Raw genomic sequence first — 19952 nt, 5'->3', positions numbered from 1 at the left:
ACAAGAAAAGGTAAATCGTGAGAGCATAGAAATGTCAACCTCCAGTTTTGAGTAATTACAAGATCTAAAAGAATTGAACTATTTAACTGCTCCATTTTTTTCCACCCCAAAATAGTATCCAACCAGCTTCAAATTACAGCAAAAATATAAGTCAAATCAGCCTTCTTATAGAGAGATAGGCCTGCTCAGTAAGCTTCTGCTCCTAACCAATTGCCGTTTTGGTATCAAGCCAAATGAGTTGGAACAACATGCAGAAAAGTACACTTATAAGACAAATATAAATACAGAACAAACAGCCCTCTTTAAAAATGCTGGTAGCATCTAAAGTCCCACAGCTTGGCAAAGTATGAAGACCTCTCCTATTCCCAGAGAAAGAAGTTCAAGTACTTACAGTATCATGAGACTTATCCTTGACATCATAGACTGCCAGTTTTATTCTTGACTCTTCATAGATGGGGTAGTCAGATGGGAATGTGACACCCGTCAGGAACAGTGGGTCTTTTGTTCCCTGAAACAGTATAGGCAGAAAACTTGGATTCATTAAGGCACCAACTGTAGCCGGTAGCATGCAGGGACAAATGAGAGCACAGAGAGTGTGTCTGTCTGCTTTTCTAGGAAATAGTTCTATTAAAAGAGATCCGAAGAGCCAAGTGTTGCTTGTGGGCCGAGAGCCCAGCGCCCATTGTACTGAGGGATGCTGAGTAGCTGAACTTTCCTTTAAGTGGCTCAGGACACTTAAAAAAAAATCTTGCTTATAAAAATCATATTCAGAACCTTTCTTTAGGTCAAGTTGCCATCCATTTAAAGCTCTATATAAAATATAATGATTATATATTGATAATTTAGACAAATGATCTAAGATTCTGCCTCACCAAATTGAAGGAAGCTGTTTTCTCAAACCACTGAGGTATCCTATGCTATTCTTTAAAAAAAAAAAGTTGTTGTTTGTTTTTGTTGTTGGTTTTTACTCTGCTTCAATCAAAAGCTACCCTCTATGTGAGTGTGATTGCTTTTAGGTGTTTAGCAGTGGCTTCCCTGCCGCCTGGACCATGGTGAAAACCAATGAGAAGAACTCTAAGCGTGATGCACTGTGGAAATGAATTTATTGCTTGGCATATGGTCCCCAAGACATTTCAGGGCCTCAGAATTTAGAAAGCTGGCATCTAACATCACATTGTAGACATGTACTCACACAGCCAAATATATTTGAAAATGTTTCAAAAGTTCACTATCCACTGGTCTACCAAAGTTTCAAAAAGCCTGTGGGATTCGTCCACTCATTCTTTGACTCTTTCCTTCAGAAGGCAAGATGCTCTCCTCCTGGCATTATGTCAGACACACTTGGAGGCAGGCAGTGAACAAAACATCTAAGAAAAGTGTGCGTATTTTACATAAAATTGTAAAAGTGAACAAAGTAAATCACCTTTATAGTTATGATAATACATTTTAGGATATGTGTGTTTTATCACAGGAGAATAATGAGGGCAGTAGAAAAAAATAAGCATGCACATTACTTTAAAATTTGCCAGTATCCAAAAAATAACCAAGTTACAATAATAACTGAAGTGTTTTCATTAAGAAAATGACTTTAAAGTTTTAGTCAAACTGCCTTTCTACAAGGAAGACTACTTTTAATTCAACTATGAGCTAACTATACATTTGACCAGAATTAAAACCTCAAGTGTGCAAAGGACAGATTCAGGGATGCAAGCAAGAGGCAGACTCCTTACTGCCTGCATGCAGGGGTCCTGAGTGGGAGAGCAGAGGAAGGAAGCCAGTTCAGGGCTAACTGCAGGGGGAAATGCAGGGCTGCACACAGGATTTAGGTCATTCTCATAATAGAAGTGACTCCAATTGCAGGCTGAATCATTTCTTCCAGCCACTGCGTCAGAGCGACTAGTGAGCTAAGCCAGCCAGGACTGGAGCAGACTGGCTAAGTTCCTGGGGAGACACTCATTCCGAACAGTGGAGGCTCACAAATCTAAGAACAAGCTGAGCTGAAGGAGCTGCAGGGCACTCTCCCCAGAGCCCCAGACGTTCAAATAAGGATCTCCGCTAAGGTCATGAGATGTGTCACAAGAACAAAATCATCTAGAGGGAAACCCTTGTCTTGTTGAATCTGAGCCAGCATGATAATGTATTTCCTTCAATACATGGTGAATGTTGTATTATCAACAATAAACATAAATAGGAAGTCTCTCATCCCATGGGTAATAGTTACAACTTTTGCCTGGAAACATCACAGGTAATCAAGTTAATCACTTCTCTCTCTTTGGAAAACATGGTATTTTGAAATACATACTTAGCAGAGAATATAAAGTATTTACTGTTAGACTGGACTGGGCCCCGGAGTATGAGGGGAGAGCAAAAGCCTCTCGATTTGATTTGAACTCTGTGAGTACTTGTATATGTTTTCCTTCATTAAATATATTCATCCCATTGAATTTAAAATCAACATAGAGAAACACAACAGAGAAATACAAACATCCAGACAAACATTCTATTCTGTTTGGGAATTCAGAGTGGAAATATTTTCTGGAAGAAAACTAAAACCTTTCAATGAAAAGTCCAATTCTTCTCCATGTGCTTACTCTGCATGTGCTTAGAAATTTCAGATCTGTGTTCCTTAATGACAGACAAAAGCAAGAGCCAGCCAGAGACCACAAGTTAACTTATGTCAGCTGTTCAGAGGGGCGGGAGAGAGGGAGAGATGGGGGGAGGAGAGAGCAGCAAGAGCAACGCACACAGAGACAACAGCTGAGGGGGGGGGAGAGAGAGAGAGAGAGAGAGAGAGAGAGAGAGAGAGAGAGAGAGAGAGAGAGAGAGAGAGAGAGAGAGAGAGAGAGAGAAACACACGCTAGGCTCACCTCTACAATTTCTGTGCTGGAGTACCTCGTCAGGGTCTGCTCCACGGGGTGGATTACTGAGATCTGTACTACTGTATTCAGTTTCCGATCACTGACAGGAGCCACAAGATCCTTGCAGGCTGGCAACAGCAAAGGAAAAAGAAAGAACAGAAAAAAAAGAAAGAAAGGAAGAAAGAAACTCAGTCGATCTCTCGGGGCAAACTTCTGTACAGAGCTGAAATAAACTTTGTCTAGCCGGTGAAGGAAATCTCCTGGTTCTCAGCTGGCTTTACAGAGGAAGTCTCTTGGAAGTACCTTACAGAAATAGGAAGTCACGTGCTGACAAGCTGAATTAAGAGTTCATTTCCACTGACCACATTTGCAGCACATGCAAGTCTTGAGTGCTCCGGGATCGCAGCTCCACTGTGTGAAAATGTAGACACACGGCCAGGGGCTGAGAGGGCTTTGATTGGCCAATAACCCGTAGGGTTGCTTTCAGTCTTGCACGGAGTAAGTTGATTTGATCCACAGCCAGAAAACTAAGATGTCTCTTGTTGACACTGGCTGGGTTAAATTGAATGTCTGAATGCACTCCTCACGACCCTCCCTACCTGGCCAGTCCTTCGCATTGTGGAAACAGGAATACTGATTACCCTGCCACAGCAGGGGAGCTCAAGCAGAAGAGGAAGCAGCCAGGGGTTAAAGACCCTCTGTCTGGAATTCAGGACCGTCCAGGATCCAGGGAGAGAGCATCTCCGGTGAGGACTGGATAATTGTTGCCCAGGGGCCACATAGTCTATAACTTTTCCTTGATACAGCCTGGCTCCTGTTACAGTGCTGTACCATATGCCCTGGAGTGTTTTCTACTGTTACATAGCATTTTCTCATTTTGGAAAGAAAAAAAATAAGGGGAGTAAAAAATACTCCTTTTCAGTAAGTCTGGTATCTTGCCTACTTTCTACCTGATTTTGAAATAGTATTTCTACTTCTTGAAACTGACTAAGTGTGATAAAAAAGTACCCTTTGCTCAGCAGACAGAGGTCAAACTGCTGGCCAGCCACAGGCTGTATGCAGTTTCTGGTAAAGGGGAAGCAGCCCCATAAGTGGTTCATGGTGACATGGTTCCACACCATCCCTAGCCCATTCAATGACCAAGAAGATAGGTAGAGGAGGAGGGTGGCTTTACACTCTGCAGTGGCACCTCTGCAATTTGCAGGGGCACTGGGACAAAGGTAATACAGCTTAAATTTGAAACTTGAAAGCAAAGCAATTTATAGATGTAATTATCACCTTTCAGTGGCTTGCCGAGCACCTTATTTATAGAAGCAGAATGAGAGAAAATACAGGAGCTTTCAAAGGGAACCAGCCTGATTTAGGTCCAGTTCTAATAACTAAGTAATACTCGGGGGTGGGTTGGAGTAGGGGGTGGAGTTATTTAACTCTTTTAACATCTTGTCAAACTTTGGGAGTTTTATTCCTGTTTGGCATTTTGTTGTTAAATTTTTCTTACTGATATCATATGCCTTGAGTAAAACAAACAAACAAACAAACAAACAAACAAAGCTATGGAAAGCACAGGTGGACAAAAATAGCCACAGTGTATTTACCCTTCACTGTTTTGAGGATCTCTGCTCATTACCTATATCAAAACATCCACTCGATTTCTTATTTCTGTCTTGGCATACCATTTAATCTCTGGCCAAGTGCATCAGCCTTTGGGACATCCACTGCCACTACTATTTGTTGCTTACCCTGATAAAGCTACATTTAAAAATAATCAAACAAAAGCCCACCTACACATGGTTTCAATAACATCAATATACCGCTGGAAAATATCTTTCGCTGGACGGTTTCCTGCACCCTGCTCTTTGGTGGTTAGTTTGATCATTTCCTTGCTTTGCCTTATGATGTGCATTTTATTTGAATACTCTCGCTTTTCTTTTTGCTGTGAGCCTCTACTGAAGCTGAGAAGCTTCTTGTCTTGGGAGTTTAAAGCTAGGGGCTTTTGAGTTTCACACACATGCACCTCACCCACTCTCTGGTGGCAGCCTCCCCCCTGTCTTATGAGGGCTTGACACCTTTGATCAAAATAAGTTACATCCTTTCTGAGTTCTTATCGGGCTCCGCTGTGGTTATTCACAGAAGTAAGTAGCTATTCTGTTCCAGCAGAGAGCCTCTCAGCCACACTTCCTACAAGAACAGAAAGCACATAACACTGATGGTTCTGTGCAGTTCTTCAGATGGCCCTGATAGAGGGCTAGGAAACGGACTGGTGACTTAACAATTTGTATGCAGCTACTGTCTATGTTCAAAACCAGGCATAGAGAAGAATAGCAGCAACAGTGATGTTGGAGGCTGGGCTCTCATCTCCTTCCTTCCTAACAAATAGCTTCCAGCCTTTACTGTTTCTTAACAAGATGTGCACTCTCAACTGTTCCTATGTTCCTGTTCCACCATCATGAATTCTAATTCTCTGAAACCACTACACAAATTAAACTCTTTCTTCTATAAGTTGCCCTGGCCATGGTTTATCATCATAGCGATAGAAAAATGACTAAGACAAGAACCCTAAGTATATGCTTACAAAATCTAAAAACATTATATCAATTTTCCAAAGGATCCTTACCCTTTCCTGTTAACACATGGAACTCTACTCCAAGAGTCCAGCAGATAAATGGCCTTCCTTGATGTGTAATGCTAGAACACTACATACAGTGTTTGGTGGCTGGAGGACGGAGAGAATATGTTTCAGTGGTATATTTACTGGTAAGGTGCCTGTGTCTTATAAATAGCCTCATTCTAACAAGGATCACTAATTAAACACACTAAGCCATTGAATTGGGATCCTGAGGTGAAAGAGTAGGCATCTTCAAGGTTGTTCTTAAGTCAAGGACTCCATCATCCATAAGATGTTCTTGTCGTTAAGTAAAGCATCAGTTCCTGTTCATACAGTCATCTAGACCATGCCATGCCTGTTAGGGTCAGAGAGCATTTCCATCGCCCAAGCCAACGTTAAGTGGAAGCTGAAAAACTTTCTCTTGACTCACATCAGAGAATAACACAACTGTCAAGTTCACAGAAGTCTGAACCTTACGATGGATTGAAGTGTTAAAATAAGCATGCTGGGGTACAGAGTTGAGGGAGGACAGGGTGTAAGCTTTGGGGTAGCTTGTGGTCATAGACAGCCCAAGCAGTCATCTCCTGCACTCTTAAGAACTATTTCTTCTGTTAAGCTCAGTCATTTTCCTTGCCTCACCAGCCTTCAGTGTTAGTAACAACTGGCAAAGTCTATTCTTTCCCTAAGAACTAAGCAGATGAGTGTGTGTGTATGTGTGTGTGTGTGTGTGTGTTCGTGTGTGCGTGTGTGTATAGGATTGTGATGACAAGAGTCTCCACACTTCAAAAATTTTCTAATAAAAATTAACCAGAGGAGACATTGTCTAGTATAATCAAGAACTTTTTGGGTTTGGGTTTTGGTTTTGCTGTCAAGACAGGATCTCATGTATCCCAGGATGGATCTCATGTATTCCAGGATGATCTTGAATGCTTCATGTTGCTAAAGATGACCTTGAACTTCAAATCCTGCTGTATCTACTTCCTTATAATGGGATTACAGGCACATGTTCATCCATAGTTAATATGGTACTGGAGATGGATCCCACAATGACATATGTTCTGGAACAGTACTCCAAATAAGTCCAAAGATAATTTTTTTAACTAAGGATAAAATTGTGTTTAATAGCTGGGTCATACCTGAAGAACTATGTGGCTTTTTACAAATGATTCGTTCTTTCTGACACAATATGAACAACAACAACAAAGACTGTAAATGTTGCATTAAAACTATATAAAGCAATTATGATAGTTAATATTGACTATTAACTTGACAGGCTCTAGAATCACGTATGAGACAAGCCTCTGGGCTTGTCTGTAAGGGGTTATGTAGATTGGTTTAATTGAAATAAGAAGAGTCACCCTATATCTGGGTGGCAACTTTCCTTGGAATTGGGTCAGAGCTCAGAAAGGATAAAAAGGAGAAAATGAGCTGAGCAGCATCATTCATCTCTTTTGAATTCCTGATTGTGGATGCAGTGTGGGCTGGTGCCTTCTGCTTCCGCTGTCATGACTACCCTGCGATGAGAGACAGTATCCTGGGAACTGTGATGATAAAGTGAGTCCTGTCTTATTTAAATTGCTATTGTCAAAGTATTTTGTCACAGCCTTAAGAAAAATAAGGCATTGTATGTGCCTGTGTGAATGTGTATTTGTATTTGTGTGTGTGTCAGTGTGATATGTGTGTGAGAGAGTATATGTTCGAGTGTGTGTATTTATGAGTGTGTGTATCTGTGGGTCAGTGTGTATGAGTTCGTGTTAGAGAGCATGTGTGAGTATGTGTGTATGTAAGTGTGAACATGTGCATTTCTGTAAGTGTGCATGTGTGTGTGTGTGTGTGTGTGTGAGAGAGAGAGAGAGAGAGAGAGAGAGAAGGCTGACCTTAAGTGCTGTGATTAAAAATATATATTATGATCCAGCAAAACTAAAAGCAGAAAAATAGAACCCAAATCATCCTGGTGGAGGTGTGTCTTGGACTCCATTGAGTATAAGGAACTCTGTATTCTGACTGTTCTTGAGAAAACCTGAAGACATACACCCAAACTGGCCACACTACAGAGAACAGGAAGCACTCTAGATCAGAAATGTGGCCTTATACACAAGCTTTAGAGCAATAACCCCATTGTTTACAGCTTCTCCCAAGTGACACTTCTTATCTACCACCTCTCTGATAAGGATTAGTCTCTTCCCAAAGAAATCAGGAAGACTTTTGCCACCTGAGGACAATGTCTTAGCATCTCTCACATTCCTAATAGTTGGTTAAGTTTCTCCAAACTTCCACTTATATACTATGTTTTCTTGTGCCTTAGAAAATAAGATCCCAGTAATCAACTGATAAGCCAATTTAGCTTGTGTTTCCAGTCCAATAAATCATTGAACTCTGTTTTAGGACTTCACAGTTCTCAGTATACACCAGTGATTACATTTAGATTAAGTTAATTTATGTCATACACAGAAAGATACATAGATCATTTAAGAGCCTAAAAGCCCTTCTCCTTAATTACTTCTCCAGTGTATTAGGCTTTCTCAGTTTTAGTTTCCTCTCTGCCTGGTCAGTTTGTTGCTGTTGTTTGGGTTTGTTTTTGCTTTTTTGTTGTTGTTGTTGTTTGCTTGTTTAGTTGGTTTGGTTTCTCTTCTTTCCCCTCAGGAAATTCAAAACACAATTTTCTGAAACCTCGGATGTCAGCCTCAACCAGCACAGGTCTCCAGGGTAGATTTACTAGACAATGCTGACTAGTTCCCAGACTCTGAGCTCCAGAGCACAATAGGGTGGAGGAAAGCAACCTCGTCTACAGTGTTTGCGCCTTGTGCTGACACCCACACAAGGAAAGTTCCATCAGCATCTGGGGACCCTGTACTCGTTTGGCAAAATGAGCTTCAAGTTACTTCCTAGAACACGCCACTAATGCTACTGAGCTGATGGATGGCCATTGGCATGCTGTAGCAAGATACTTATTCTGCTACATTGTATTCACAGTGGAGCTCAGTGATTAAGCAGTAGACAAGGAGGTGGAGCTGGGAGAGAAAGGGGAGGGGAGAAAAAGAGTAAAGGGAGGGGAGAAGTAGGGGAAGGGAAGGAAGAAAAAGAGTCTAGCAGCCATGGAGAACCAAAGATGGGTCGAAAGCTGCCCTGGTAGCAACTTCTTTCAAAAGGTTAGAAATTGGATAACAACTCTAATTACAAAGGCATCTTATTGATTAAACATTTCTAAATATATAAATCCTTTAGATAAGCTTTAAGCTTTAAGAATCTCATTTCTACTGAGTACTGCAAGGATGGCAGACATTGTCTGGGGTTCAGCCGAGCTTTGTGGATGCAGCGTGGTGGATTGGTAGAACCATCCCCCACACTGGTGTCTCATAGGTGCCAGGGCCTGTGCATCTAGCTAGCCAGAGCCCTGGTTAGAGCCAAGGAGTAGCAGGAACATGGTGGCTGCCCGGGAACAAGTCAGACCAGGCTCTGTTTTCTAAATCTCACTCCTACAGCATGCCCCTCTAACACTGTCGTTCTCTGCTCTCTGAAATGTTCATACATCTTTAGTTCATTAAGTGTTTGTATTTATTTTTAAATTTTAGCCCTTTTCTCTCTCCTCCTTCTGGTTGATTTTTATTGAACATGTCTGCTTTCTCTAACTTTTCTCATAGCTTTTATTGCTTTCTGTTTTCTTCTCTAATACATTAAATTCCCCTTTAACACATGCTCTTTCATCATCTTGGAAGCAAGGTTGCAGGAGCTTTCCCTTTGTTTTTTTAAGACTTGGGACTCTCACGGTCAAGGACATTTTCTGCCAGTTCACTAGTCATATTTTGAATCTCTGTAGAATTTTTTTAAACGTGTTATTTTTTCCTTAAGTGTTGTGTGGGATATTTTAATTAACATATATTTCCCTAAAGAGAATAAAAACCATGCATAGTTGCCAACACAACCAAGAGTTGTTGGAAAAATAATAAACTTATAAAAGTGGGTATGTAAGGGAAACCTTTGAAATTTTGAATTTTTTCTTTACACTTGTAGATTTTTTTCTCTGTGTAGTCACCAAGTAAAAATAAATTTTAAAAAGTTGCTTTCTAAAGTTCGAAATGAGTATATTTCTCCCTCTCAAAAAAAGAAAGATGACATTCACATTCATGTAGCTTGCAATGACAAGGGATAAACCAAGGAATAGATTAAAACAAATACTGGAGAGGATCCTAGAGCTAGAGCCCCTTAGGCCCACTGGAGTAGCACTGTGAGTGTGTGCTTCCCAGCTGTCATCCTGCAGACTGTAAGATGATACATGAAACATGCTAAGCATGTGGGACCAGTAGGAACATTAATTTCTGGAACATGGTATTGTTTGGGCAGCACTGTGCTCAGACCTTTGCTCTGCTAATGCCCAGGTGACAGCATACCACCTGCAGCAGCCCCCCCCCTGCCAGTTCCATCACATCCAAATACACATTCTTTTGACAGTCAGTCAGTGGATAGCTGTAGATTGTGATATAAGATTCAAGGATGAAAATTCCCTTTTTCACTTTACCAAAATGTCGGTGTTCAGAGTCAGAGTTAATTTTCTGCCTGTCTGATGGAGGATTAGCTTTGCAACCAGGATTTCAAGACTCTCCATATTCTGAGAGTAGAATTTACAGAACATTTGGGGGAAACGCGAGGCTCCTGTTCTAGGGAAGAAGCAGATGACAGGATTCCTGAGGAATTGTGGTGATGATTTACAAGTGGGAATTTAAAAGTCTCAGCTTCAGAAGCACCGCTCTACAGTTCTTGTTACATTGAAATTTGAGCCCCACTGCTCCTAAATTCTATCACAGCCAATTCATGTATAAATAAAGCTGATTTCTTTCTTCCAAAAGGCTAGTTTCAGGTTGTTGGAAAATACGCTTGGAAATAAAATGTATTACATTGTCACATACAGAACAATATAAAAATAAGTCACCGTACTTGATGTGTATTTATGTGCGTGTGTTAAGTAAAAAATGTGTTTATAAGAGGAGAAAAAAGTGGTCAAGAAGATGAAACTCGCTTCTTCACTTAGGAACACTGTGGATGCTAAAACAGCACTCAATACCCAGCACCAGTACAAAATGCTTCACTGTCCTGAGAAAGAAAATGAATATGTTCCTCACCTAGAACAATGCTGTTTTCTGAAAACACTCCTGGGTTGTCTGTGCTGGGGAGCAATGATGCCAGATGTAGAGCAGACAGCTGATTTGCATATAAAAGAGCAAGTTTCCTTCAGATCACTCTTGTCAGTACCAGAAGACTTCCTTTCTTGAACTCAACCCCTGCTCCCTCAGCTTCTCTGGTATCAATCCTTAGAAAATACTATTTTGTCCTGTTTTCATGAATATTACCTAGGTAGCTAAGATTCCATCTTCCAGCAATTGAATTAGAAACAAGTCTGTGCTCCAGTCTCTTTGGATTTTGCTATGTCACATGGCATGCCACAAATCGTAAACTGGCCTAGCATCGCCTGGCAAGCACATGGGCACGCCTCTGCCTGTGCTTGTTCCCAGCCTGCAATCCACTTTGGAGAGACAGCAAGTGCTTGCTGCTTTCTGCTGTTCTTTTCTGCAGGAACATATGTGCTGTTTCAGGAGGCAGAAAGATGGTATTCCAAGGAGGCAGCAGACTCTGTTGAATACTAAAAGGAATATCGACATGCCGACATGCCGTGAAGGGCATCGGCTGTGTTAGAGCTAAGCAAGGATCCCTTCAATCCTTAGAACACACATGAGTAAATGGATGTGGCAGTGGCTATCCCTGGCACTCTTTGCAAGTCAGCTTAACCATACTGGTGAGCTTCATGCCAGGGAGACCTTGTCTCTAAAAATAAAATATAACCTGAGGAATAATACTCATGGATGACCTCTGGGACACACATATATATATACACACACATAGAGAAACATACACATATATACACACACAAATAGAGAGACACACATACACATATGCACACATGTATACACAAACACACAGACACATATACAGACACACAGAGACATACACATACAACACACAGAGACACACACAGGCATGCATGCACACATACACACACAGACATACATAAACACACATACACACATATATACACAAACACAGAGACACACGTAGATAAACACATAAAGAGACACACAGACACACAAACACACACACAGAGCCAGAGAGAGCTAGAGGAGGGGGAGGAAAGGAGAGAGAGAGGAAGAGAGAGAGAAAGAGAGGGAGAGGGAGGGAGGGAGAAGGAGGGAGGGAAAAGGAAGAGAGGAGAGAGAAGAGAGAAGAGAGAAAGAGAGAGAGAGAGAGAGAGAGAGAGAGAGAGAGAGAGAGAGAGAGACTTTACTGAGACTTACTTTCCCTTCTCCAAGGTTAACTTTATTTTTTTTTTCACAAAGTTGCCATTGACACAGGAACAGACAGGATTACTACCAGGCATAAGGCAGTTAGTGTATTCATTCAACAAGGCCAGTGGTTACTGATACCAATCTTTCTCCAAAAGATAAAGCCAGTGTAGCTTGTAGATTCAGGAGGTGCCAGCAAAGGTCTCAAAACACAAGATGGCTAGCACAGTGTGGGCAAGGTTGCTGAATTCTAGTAGAAGCCACATGCTGGTTGGTGTTTAGGAGTGTGGGAAGCAAGGGCCTGGGATGCTGCCTTGAGAGCATGGCAGCTTCCAGAGAGACTCTGAGGTCAACTTGTCTGGGCAGGAAGAAACAAAGGAGCAGCCACTTCCTGGGTGATTTCCCATCCGGCACACTGAGTCATGTGTACGCTTCAAGCAAGTCCTAAGACCGTTTCTGGATGAGTTTTTTCAATCTAAGTTGCTATAGAAGGGTTTCAAGGAGAAATTGTGCCTAGCACTTGCTTTTTAGAGAGTGCCGCTTAAATTAATTTTCTTTTTCAATTTTCCCTGTGAATATATTTGGTTCAATACTTATGTGTAAAATAAATAGTTTTAATATCTTGGAATGGTGACATATATCTATAATCCAAGTGGGCAGAAGTAGAGGCAAAAAGACCATGAGTTTGAGGTCATCTCCAACTCTATAGTTAGTTTTATATAAAATAAAATCAGAGACACGCAAAATGCAGATTAGAAAATAAGGGTAAAAAATAAATGAGAGATGTCTCTAAAGGGATAATAAATTTATCTTTTTAAATGTTCTCATCTCTTTTTTGTATTGGATATTTTATTTACATTTCAGATGTTATCCCATTTCCCCATTTTCCCCCCATCCAGAAACCTCTACCCCATCTCCCCTCCTCCTGCTTCTGTGAAGATGTGTCCCCACCCACCCACCCACTCCCACCTCCCCACCCTCGAATTCCCCCACACTGGGGCATCCAGCCTTCGGGGGACCAAGGACCTCCTCTCCCACCTATGCTCAACAAGGCCATCCTCCCCTACGTATACAGCTGGAGCCATGGGTCCCTCTCTACGTGCTCCCAGGCTGGTGGCTTGTGTTCTCACCTCTACCTTGCTTTGTTGATCCAGTTTTGAAGCTCTTGAAGAAGGTGATGCTGATTTGGCTTGAGTCTTCAAGCACTTGTAAGATTTATTTCTAACAAGGAAATATCTCAATACAAGCTTTGAATAAGAAGACTTTGAGAATACCCAGTCCTCTGAGGTAAGATGTTGACTCACGGAACTGAAAGGGTATATCCAGGCTAGTTAAGTATACTGGTATAGCAATAGGCAGAACGTAGAGGTGAGAAAGCAAATGGCCAAGCTGAAGGCAGGAAGTATGTGATGGTTTGAAGCAAACCCTCTTACTTCAATGGTCTATGGAAAAAAAAATCAGTCAATTTAAAAGACACCGAAGACACCAAAGAGTTTATTTTTCCAAAATATTTTGGATCTTCTGAGAGTGTAGTTCAAACCCACAGCTCAGCAGAAGCTCTCTGAGTGTAGACTCCTTGGGACCTCAGAATACAGAACACTAAGGAAGTAGTCCAAACCATCACATTAAAATTGAAAGAGCTTCTTGACTCCTCTAGAATTAGAAGGTGCCTAAGCGAGTTAAGAATGAGTTGAAGCGGGCCTGCTGGCAGATGCCTGCAGTCTGTAATCCCAGTACTCGGGAAGCTACAGCAAGAAGATTGGGAGTTTGGGACTAGCCTGGGCTACGTACCAAGAGCCTGTCTGAAATAAACAAAAAAGCAATCGAAAGGCATCTTCTATTCGGGTCTGGGGAAACTTTTGTACATCCTGTCCATATGCCAAACAGTCAAAAAAAGTTCCAGATCAGAGATTCTGGCACTAACTATATGCCCTTAATTTTTAAAAACATACCCTCTTTTCTTCATCTGGAAATATGAACAATTCTATTCCCACCAGATTCATATGATGATCCAATTAAATAGAAGTATTGGAAGATGATTTATGAATTTCCCAATGCTATATTAACGATCCATTTCTTATGTTCATACACTTAGGTCAAACGCTGCAGGGAAATAGGAGCTATCATGCATAATTTACAGATAAGGAATAAAATGTCAGAGGAGTGAAGGATTCACACAAAATAATAACTAGCATACCACAAAGTGGCCCTTATACACAGAGCACCATGCTTACTACTTTAGGAAACTCTTGTTCAATCTGAAAAATAGCACAGTGGAAGAGATGCTCTCATGGCCATGCAGGTAGCCAGGGGTAGAGTCAGGACTCCAAGGTCTGCAGCTGGTGGCCCAGCCAACTCCAATGCAGCTTAGCTCTGCCTCGCCCTGTGACATGCTGCAGGCTCAAACGTAGTCTCAAATCTTTGGACCAATCCGTTTCTGTTATCTTAGCTGCCAGTGATTCCTCTGGTTGCCATCAGTATATGTCTATTCCTAAGCACATAGCAGCATGAACTGCTTGCGTCCTACTGTCATCATAACACAGGGATTTCAAAGTTATTTTCTGAGGAAGCTTGAACATCAAATTGGGCACACATTTGATTTAAATCTTCACTGTCAGATATAGCTTAGTTATAGAACCGATTTGTTAATATCAGTCCATAACTTATTCTTTATGTCAGGTCTCTCTAGAAGAACCCTAAAGCCCATAAAGCTCTATTCTTCTGAAGGGAATTTGGAAGCCATGAACTAAGAACAATTAACTAATTATGTACATTATAATCTCAACTTAATTTTTCAAGCTATATGCTTGCAATCAATTATAAAACACTTTCAGAGATATCTGTACAGACATCAATGTACTGTATAGAGAAAGGCATAAGGATTGGGATTCATTTATGCATCTGGAACAAAGAACTTTACTAACTGTTGCAAAAGTCCCCTGTGTGGTTTAGGTAAGAGTTTCATAAAGTTGCAAGCAAGCATTCTAAACAGGAAAATAAAATTTAAAGTGCAGGAAGAAAGTGTCAAAACAAGCCTCCAGGATGGACTGACTTCTGCCTGTGACCTAAGGAGCCAAAAATGTTCAATGTGTACAGAATGTTCAATCACTTGAGTAGAAAAAACATCAGGTATCTGAAGTGGAATGGATCAGAGTAGTGTGTGGTAAGGTAAGATCAGCATCCTTCCCTAAGATCCAGGCAGAATTCAGCAACTAACTTTGTAGTCTGAGAGGCTGGGTATCATTGGAGGGCCATAGTTCCGGAACAGAAAAGTCACACTAGATTTGTCTCACTATTGTGTCAGGAAAGAAGTCCTCAGAGAAAAAGAGCCACACTGACAGCAGAGGATGTCCTTGAATGGTCCAGATGAGAACACCCCATGGCTTGGCACTGAAGGCTGAGGAACAATATTGCTGCTTGAACTCACTATATATGATCAACACAGCATATGCAGAACTAGACTGTAAGTCTGAGGTAAATCAACAAGAGAGAAGTCGTCTTGATGCAGCTAGAGTTTGGGCATTTCATTGAGTATACTTCACCGACATGTGCATTCTGAGAGTATAAAGTATTCTGGGGACAAAAATGCTGATCAGTAAGTCCAATTTTAGGAATTTTGGGAAGGCTTTTAAATAGTATTTAAAGCTCTAGGTCAGTCCATTGTTTCGGACATTTTTATTTTAAAACAAAACAAAATGGACACTCTGAATTTGAATAAATTTCAACTTGGGAATACCTTGTTTGTTGAAAGTGATTTCTGTCACTGGATCACAGCATTTTGTGTCATTTACCAATGTCACAAAGGGACTGGGACAGAAAAGGGAGAAGAGTCAAGAAGCTTCACGTGTCTTCCGTGTCTTCCTTGCAGATATAACTGCAGGTCAGTTGCTGGACCCTCAGGAAGGTCCGATTCCTTCCCTAGTAACATCACAGTGTTGTGTGTTTTCAAATGTGTAATGTAAAAGCTCCATGAAGAAGCATTTGAGAAAAGACATTTTTCTACAGAAGGACTTTTTTCTTAATCCTCCATTCCACTGTGCTTGGTCTCTTTTCTCCATACCATGAGTCTCAGTTAATCAGAGATACACTGATTTGCTCAACAAGAAAGTTGGCTGACAAAATTCAACCACACAGACAGCATTAAGGGATCCTATACCCCACAGTCTCAGTGGCTTTAAATTTAACACCATGTCAAAGCACCCACTGAGCAAAGTCTTAAGGTAGACCTAATTCCTTGATCACCCATAAGTAGCAATAAATACTTGAAAATTATCTCATTCCAGAAATTAAACAATGCAAAGGAGAAAGTAACTAGGTAAATCACACAGAAGGGGAGATAAACTGGACAAGGACTGTGGGTCGTGACTAAAAGACTCAAATAATAACATATAGCTTAAAGTGATGGTGTAATTTGGGAAAAGGCATGGCTTTCATTAAAAGCTCTTGCAATATATTACACAGAGAGAAATGTGGCAGGGAAAATCTACACATATCACAGAGACTCAGCTGCATTAAAAAGTCACAGGTCTAGCAACAAGAAGCAAGAGGAAAAGTTTGCTCTGACATACTTCTGACTTGGTGACTAATGTCATGTTTCTCAAAAGCTGCAGACAGTATCTTGCTGGTTTTTAGGCCAGCATTAAAGAGAAAGCAAAGGTGTACATGCAGAATGCACTAAAGCTTTGGTTTTGGAGGAGCCACCACCACACACCAGACCCGTTAAGATATTCTAATTGGTTTATTTTTTTCTTCTTCAATTAAATTTCTAATTATTGTAGCAATGCAAAACAATTATGCAGTCTTAGATAACCTTTTATTTATCTTCTCTTTGCCATTCCTGGACTTTTAATAATCAATCAAAGAGGACATGGCCTTTGTAGCTAAAATCTAGAAGCCTACATACTGTCGCTCAACACCAATTATACAAAGAACTAGACTTATCAGAGAAATGGGAATATGAAAAAGAACCTTTGGTGTCTATTATGGCACCAAGGAAAAGATATAAAGTATTCAGCTTTTAGAAGGCATTCTGTAAGTTGTAAAGATCATTAGGCACAAAGATTGAACGATCTAGATTGTATGTTTAAGGAAGCAGTGACTATGATGCATAGGTAATATTCTTAACAATAAAAACACAATCTTACAGTATGTCACATGCTGGGATAAGTGGATTACATGTAGCAACTCATTTAATCTGCACAGCAACCATTTGTGAGGGAATACAAATACCCTTTTTTATTTTATACATGGCATTCAGAGATACTGCACATATTCTATGACCACATAGCTAGATAGTTAATAGTTAAGATAGTATTCCAAAGCTGTCAAGTTAGTGACACATCCCAAACGCTTAGAAGGTGAGTTACTAAGTTCCAAATTCAGGTTCAATATAGCTTAATGTACAAATGCATCATATTACTATTGCTTGCTTAGGAAAATATCTCCTCCATTGTATGACCGGTTACCCACTGTTAACAAAGTTTACATAGTTCAAAGCTTCCCAGTAAAGTTTGCACATACACATCTCTAAACCAATACTTACTTATCCAGACATAATACAGGGGCTCTCCTCTCTGTCCATCTCAGAGTGGCCTCTTGACTTTCATCTATCACAGTCCTAGTGTCAGAAGGACTCACTTGGTCATAATAACTTGATGCAGTTTAGTAGCTGTTTAACAATATTTAAAGACTGATCACTTAGAATTTCAAAACAAACATTTAGTGTACATGTAATAAGACTAAAAGTTGTAAGAGGATTTCTGGCTCTTTCCTATTTTAGAATGTGATTGTAAGAAAAGAGTGTAAATTGGTACCAACTGTCATTCAGTGGAAAGGGAGCTCTGGGATTTTATGTTCTCTGAAGCTTACATCATGTGTTACGTCATGTGTTCCTTCTCAACCAAATGAGATACGGCTCATCCTGCAAGATCTGGATCCAAAGTCATTTCCTCCAAGATACTGCTTCTGATACCAGACTTATTTCATCACTACTTCCTCAGGATAACTGCAGTAGTCACAGTGTACCTTTCATATCCTATAGCATGACTAGCATAATACAGCTCTGCCTGTCTCATCTGCTGGAGGGTCCTAGTGAACAGGAATGAGGAGGAGAGGGTGTGGTCTGATGGTTAAATGTAGAGCTTCAGAATCAGGAAAATTCATCTCGGACCCTTTGCTACTTCAGGGTCAGCCATAAGGTATTTAGAAAGCTCATCTTTGTGAGCTAACAGTTATCTGTTGAGTTCACATCATGTAAGAGCCCATTCTCTGGCCCCAAGACCCTGAGGTCAAACACAGAGTTTATTATAGAACCTACTCATAGCAAATTTCTCTTACACATAAAACAAGCATGATGAGAGTCAACCCCATTCATATTTTGTGAAAGTTAAAATAATGAATCTTTTTACTTGATCTTGATTCAACTTGGGTAAGTGTAATCTATCCAGAAAATTGTCCATTTCATCTAGATTTTCCACTTTGGTAGAGTACAGGTTTTTGAAGTAGTCCTAATGACTCTTTGGATTTCTTCAGTGCCTGCTGTTATATGCCTCATTCCATTTATGATCTTGTTAAATTGGATATTGTCTGTCTACTTTTTAGCCAGTTCAGCTATGGGTTTATCAATCCTGTTAATTTTCTCAAAGAATCAGCTTTTGGGTTTGTTGATTCTTTTTATTCTTCCCTTTTTTCCATAATTTATTGATTTTATCCCCAAATTTGCTTATTACTTGCTGTCTACTATGCTTGGATGTGTTCGCTTCTTTTTGTTCTAGGGCTTTCAGGTGTGCTGCTAAGTTGTTAGTATGAGATCTCTTCAATTTCTTTATGAAGGCACTTAGTACTTGCTCAACAATGTTCATAGCTTCTTTATTTGTAATAGCCAGTAACTGAAAACAACCCAGATGCCATTCAACCAAAGAATGAATAAAGAAAATATGGTTCATTTACACAATGGAATACTACTCAGCAATTAAAAATGAGGACATCATGAAATTTGCCAGCTAATGGATGGAACTAGAAAATATCATCCTGAGTGAGGTAACCCAGATCCAAAAGGAATGTATGGTATCTTATTCACTTATACATGGATATTAGCTAAATAACAAGGAAGAACCAGGGGAAGATGAATGAAACTCACTTGGGGAAATAAATAATCATGGGGAGGTGGATGGAGGCAACTGAGTGGGAAAGGGCCTGGGAACGGGAACATTCTAGGGCTGTGAGGGCATGTGTGGACATTCCAGAGACCTGGGATGGGAAGAGTGCTCCACGGAGTCAATGAGAGTGATTCAAGCTGAGACATCTAGCAGTGGGGAATATGGGTCCTGCAAAACTCTGATGGAAGCATAAGGGCACCAACCCACCCACAAAACCTTCAACCCAAAATTTGTCCAGCCTACAAGAAGTACAGGGACAAAGATGGAAGAGAAACAAAGGGAATGGCCAATCAATTACTGATGCAACTCAAGACTCATCCCATGGGCAAGAACCAATCCCTGACAGTATTAATGATCCTCTGTCATGCTTGAAGACAAGAGCTTCATATAACTGTCCTCTGAGAGGTTCCACTCACCAAGTGATCAAAACAGATGTAGAGATCCACAGCCTAACATTAGATGGAGCTTGGGGAGTCTTGTGGAAGAGTTGGGAGAAGGATGGAGGGACCCAGAGAGGATACTGATGCCACAAAAAGACAACAGACTCAACTAAACTGGACCCTTGTGGGTTCCCAGAGACTGAAGCACCAACCAAAGAGCATACATGATCTGGACTTAGGTTCTACGCACATATGTAGTAGATGTGCAGTTTGGTCTTCATCTGCATCCCCCAACAACTGAAGCAGGGGCTGTCCCTGACTCTGTTGCCTGTCTGTAGATCCAGTTCCCCTAACTGGGCTGCTTCGTCTGACCTCAGTGGGAGAGGATGTGCCTGGTCCTGAGTGACTTGAGGTGCTGGAGGATGGGCTGCTCCCAGTCAGAGGAAAAGGAGAGAAGGGATGGGTAGAGAAGCTATGTGAGGTGGAGATGAGAGGTGAAGGGGGCTGTAATCAAGATACAAAGTGAATAAATAAATTAATTCATGGGAAAAAGGCTCCACATTGAGAAAGAAGGAAAAAGAAAGAAAGAAAGAAAGAAAGAAAGAAAGAAAGAAAGAAAG

The 19952-nt window shown here is 40.8% G+C and overlaps 1 protein-coding gene across 3 annotated transcripts in view; it reads right to left on the bottom strand.

Annotated features, from left to right (window-relative positions):
• The window catches only part of Inpp4b (inositol polyphosphate-4-phosphatase type II B), a 701452-nt gene that overhangs the window by 310393 nt on the left and 371107 nt on the right, over positions 1 to 19952 (bottom strand). For 2 of the 3 annotated variants that reach the window (XM_028753430.1, XM_028753429.1), the window contains 2 exons: positions 2868 to 2986; positions 392 to 508 (listed from right to left, as the gene is read on the bottom strand). In XM_028753430.1, coding sequence (XP_028609263.1) covers positions 392 to 508; positions 2868 to 2986 — 236 coding nt within the window. Of the gene's footprint in view, positions 1 to 391; positions 509 to 1730; positions 1803 to 2867; positions 2987 to 19952 lie in introns of those variants that run through there. The other variant, XM_028753432.1, reaches the window with a different exon arrangement.

Source organism: Grammomys surdaster, unplaced genomic scaffold (genome assembly GCF_004785775.1).
Source record: "Grammomys surdaster isolate TR1022 unplaced genomic scaffold, NIH_TR_1.0 125947, whole genome shotgun sequence".
Lineage (NCBI taxonomy): Eukaryota > Metazoa > Chordata > Mammalia > Rodentia > Muridae > Grammomys > Grammomys surdaster.
This window is presented reverse-complemented; position numbering and strand designations above follow the sequence as displayed.